General features: G+C 48.7%; 2 protein-coding genes across 2 annotated transcripts, besides 7 other annotated features; both read right to left on the bottom strand.

Moving 5' to 3' along the window:
* Positions 1-33: a microsatellite.
* Positions 34-306: 273 nt separating this feature from the next.
* Positions 307-344: a microsatellite.
* A 380-nt stretch (positions 345-724) lies between these two features.
* Positions 725-746: a microsatellite.
* A 206-nt stretch (positions 747-952) lies between these two features.
* Positions 953-975: a microsatellite.
* Positions 976-1095: 120 nt separating this feature from the next.
* On the bottom strand, positions 1096-2391 carry TraAM80_02711 (2-oxoisovalerate dehydrogenase alpha subunit; the record flags this gene model as incomplete). Its single annotated transcript, XM_029379706.1, has 1 exon — positions 1096-2391. The coding sequence occupies one exon, from the start codon at positions 2389-2391 to the stop codon at positions 1096-1098; it is 1296 nt and encodes a 431-aa protein (XP_029240424.1).
* A 281-nt stretch (positions 2392-2672) lies between these two features.
* Positions 2673-2710: a microsatellite.
* Positions 2711-2910: 200 nt separating this feature from the next.
* TraAM80_02710 (cytochrome b5 domain containing 1) lies at positions 2911-3573 on the bottom strand (the record flags this gene model as incomplete). The annotated part of the gene is made up of 1 exon (XM_029379705.1): positions 2911-3573. The coding sequence occupies one exon, from the start codon at positions 3571-3573 to the stop codon at positions 2911-2913; it is 663 nt and encodes a 220-aa protein (XP_029240423.1).
* A 12-nt stretch (positions 3574-3585) lies between these two features.
* Positions 3586-3605: a microsatellite.
* A 236-nt stretch (positions 3606-3841) lies between these two features.
* Positions 3842-3864: a microsatellite.
* Positions 3865-3970: the final 106 nt, after the last annotated feature.

The following is a 3970-nucleotide window of genomic DNA, read 5'->3' as shown; positions in this document are numbered from 1 at the left end:
ATATATATATATATATATATATATATATATATACAGAAAGCGTCATATATAACGTTATATTTTACCACACAACCTCGTTTGCAGCCCACCCCCACCTCGTGACCAAACGAGTTCATGTCTCCCTTGGCCACACACTTTCACCTGCAACTGCTACCCACCGAATAAAGCCTCTTTCCTGCCTCTGCGTACCCCTCTCCCCCTCCATCCCTCCACAAGCTAAGAAAGAGAAGGTAAAAGAGAAGCAAGCAAAATACGTGGAGTATACCCCCAGCTGCAGACTTGTCCACTAGATTCCTACAAAAAAAAAACAACAGCAACAACAACAACAACAACAACAAAAACAAAAAAAAACAAAGGGCAACCCCCACAGTAGTGAATTACAGTTTTTATCCCTGCACCCAACAGTTCCTCCACCCCTTCGGACGGAATTTATCCCCTCAAACACATATACAGAGACTAATGTATTGAATCGTCAAAGAGTGGGCTCGCTGTCAACTTTCTTAGTTGACAGCCTTTGGGGTTCCCGCAACCAAACGAACCCATCCCCCCAAAGCAAAGGGGGAAGAAGTAACGGCAGTGCTATGAGAGTTGGACTGCAATGACACACACACACACAATCATGCGTAAAAAAAAAAAAAACAGCCTTGTTAAATTAAGACGCTCTACAACAATTCAACAAGCCTCAACCTGGTTAGGTAATATTTCCAGAAGTCTGAACAACCACAACAAAAAAAGAAAAAAAAAAACGCATGCCCTCAGCAGCGCAACTTGCCCTCACTTCATTACTTCTTCCTCTTCCTGGCCCTCCTCAGTGAGACAAAGACCCTCCACATGCACACGCTAGTAGACAGAAAAAACGAATACCCTACCCCACCCCAAAAATTATAAACCAAAAGAAGTGAGGAAAATAATAAACAAACACGCACAAGAAACCTTCACTATAATAACAAGTACACACACACACACACACACACATTTCCCCCTTGTATTTGGCTGTTTGATTCCCCAAAACCTCCAATTGGACCATCTCTTCCTTTCGTTTCTCTCCCTTCATTTGTTATTGCAACTCTTGCAAGTGTGTGAAGTTACCTCGCTTCACACTTTGTATGCATGCTTGTTCCGTTCATAGTGTTCCTCCAGTTCCTTTTGCGCCCGCTGCAGCTCTGGTGTGATCTCCTTGTAGACATCATCATGCATCGAGGTTACAGGCCAATTGGGCAATTTCTCCTGCCTGTGCAGCTCGTCAAGAGTTTCCTTCCACACCTGCTGCGTCAGACGCTGCGTCTGCTCGGGGCTCCACAACCCTTTTTTCACCAAATAGCGTTCAAACCGAGGAATTGGTGCAAAGTCTCGCGCAAACTCATCCATATCCTCCCGGGGGCGGTAACATGTACTGTCATCCGAAGAAGAGTGGTGGGAGGCACGATACAATATAGCCTCCACAAGAACAGGCTGGTTTGTCGTGCAAATTATTTCACGGGCTTGCTGCACCGCCCGATATACCGCCAAAATATCATGTCCATCTACGCGGGTGGTGGGAATGCCATATGCGAGGCCCCGGGCAAAAATACCATCGCCAGCATACTGTGAAGACGTCGGGGTGGAGATGGCGAAGCCATTGTTGCGGGCAAGAAAAAGAGTATGAGACCCCACTGTGGACGCAAAGTTCACTCCGGCGTGAAAATCTCCCTCACTGGAGGCACCGTCGCCAAAAAAGACTGCGGCAATGCGCTTCTTGTTAGGATCCTTCTCATGTTCGCCTTCAAGGCGAAATGCATATCCAGCACCAGCCGCATGTGGAATTTGTGTCGCTAGCGCAGAGCCAACCATGTGAACATTTAGCTTTTGTGATCCATAGTGAATAGGCATTTGCCGGCCTTTAAGGTCATTCTCGATGTTCCCCATGCACTGCGCCACAATCTCTTGAATTGTGTAGCCACGGTAGGTAAGAGCTGCTGCCTCTCTATACTGCAGGAATAAATTGTCAACGCCATGCAGGGCTGCAGTAGTCCCTACAATAGATGCCTCCTCTCCCATGCTTGTCAAGTAAAATGAAATACGCCCCTGGCGCTGCGCCTCCATGAGAATACTATCAAGAGTTTCCTGACGCAACATTGCCTCCATCATTTTGATCAACGTCTCCTTGGGCACCTCTGGTTCGTCATTTGGGTTGTCAACGCTTCCGTCAAAATTCAGCACTTGAAACATTGGCACAGACGGAAACTTTCTTTGGTGAAACGTGAGTTGCTGCGTAGTTGGGGACCCTTCAAAATCCAAACTCCACACCGCCTGCGCCTTTATATAGGCGGCTTGGAGGATGGGGCAAAGACCCCGGGGAGTCCCAAAAAACCCACCAGAGCGCATGAAGGCCTGCAGTGTCGCACGCATCATCTCCTTTGATTGCTCACTAGATCCTCTCACTCAGATCTGGGCACTACTGCGACCGGGAGACGGCAAAGCGCAACAAAGCAGAAGGGAAGAAAGAGCAGAGCGATGCATCCCACATATATTTTAAAAAACCTGACGAAAAATATATATATGCCAAATTAGCTCGCTCACCACAATGAGAGTAGCCGATGAGGGAAATGCAACGACCCCTCGCTATCTCCCTCACACACTCCTCCACTGCGTCTTCTCCCTTGCTGCGACTATCGCTGCTGCCATCGCAGCTCACATCAAGCAACAACAACAAAAAAACAAACAAAACCAAAGTACATCAGTAATTTCTATACATCAAATTACAAAACAATAATAAAAAAGCTTGAGACGCTTTTAGTATTTTCTGCCCATTCACTCCACGTGTTTCTGCGATTTCAATTTGGTCTTTGGGAGGCTCTTTCCTCCCTTATCAATTTTGCTCTTTGTGGGCGGGAAAAGGGAGGAAATGGCTTCTGTGCATGCACGCTGGTGCTACGCCTCCGTTAGGTCATCGTCGTAGTAGAGGTGCAACGCAGGAATGTAGAAATCCGCGTTCAGTCCTAGAGACTCAAACTCCTCGGACTCCTCAAGGACGCCATTTTCGTCAAGCGTCTTGTTCATGTCAAGGTCGCGCCCATCCGGGTCGTGGCGACGCCAGGTGTAGCTCAGGGCGTGTGCATTATATGCGAGGTAGCGGGTAGTAACAATCTCAAAAAGCGTCTCCTCTGCGCACACCTCCAGTGTGTGCTCAGCACTATTGAGGGTGTTGATGACACGTATCTTACGTGTCTTGCAGGTAAGGTTGCCAATGACGTACTGCTCGTCCTTCCACCATGGCACCTCGTAGCTAAGGTCAATGTTGCTATCCGGGAGAACCGTTGGTATGTGGGCAAAACGACCGAACGGCTGCGCATACGTGCGAAACCCCGTCTCGGGGTCAATGCACGTCTTCAGGTCCATTGTTTTCTTGTCAAACCAATGCGAGATGTCGGTGCCGGCAGCGCGAATAAGTGGCTGCACCAGGCTGGCAAAACGGGTGCCCTGGTACCGCTGAATAAGCGGAGTGATGTCTAGAACCTTGCCGTTGGCAGAGACAAACGCATCATCTTCAAAGCAGTGCGCGCGAACCTCCTTCGGGGTGTAGTGACGCGGCATTGATTTGCGAAAACACACACACACACACACACTGTCTATCCTATTTCTTTGTTTATTTCTCTTCGCCTTTCCTTCTATTTGTCTTGCTTGTGTGTTTCTTTGCTGAACGCAGCTCTCAGCGTGTATTGCGTGCCCCTTGTGGCGGCCGCGGCTGTCTTCCCACCCAAGCAGCGACGGAACCAACACCACCACCACCTCTTCCGCTACCGGCTGACTCCCACTCCCCTTTCCTTGCACCCCCTGCTAGAAAGTTCTAAGAGGGAATATGCACACACACACACACACACACACCGCGAGGAAGAGAGACAGTGCGCGAGAACCCCCTTCCGCTATTAACCCTCCTTGCTTCCCCACAATTGTGTATGTTGTGTGTGTGGCAAATATCCGTAAGAAAAAG

The sequence above is a fragment of the Trypanosoma rangeli genome (genome assembly GCF_003719475.1).
Source record: "Trypanosoma rangeli strain AM80 chromosome Unknown Tra_15.4_contig_00064, whole genome shotgun sequence".
Classification (NCBI taxonomy): Eukaryota; Euglenozoa; class Kinetoplastea; order Trypanosomatida; family Trypanosomatidae; genus Trypanosoma; species Trypanosoma rangeli.
This window is presented reverse-complemented; position numbering and strand designations above follow the sequence as displayed.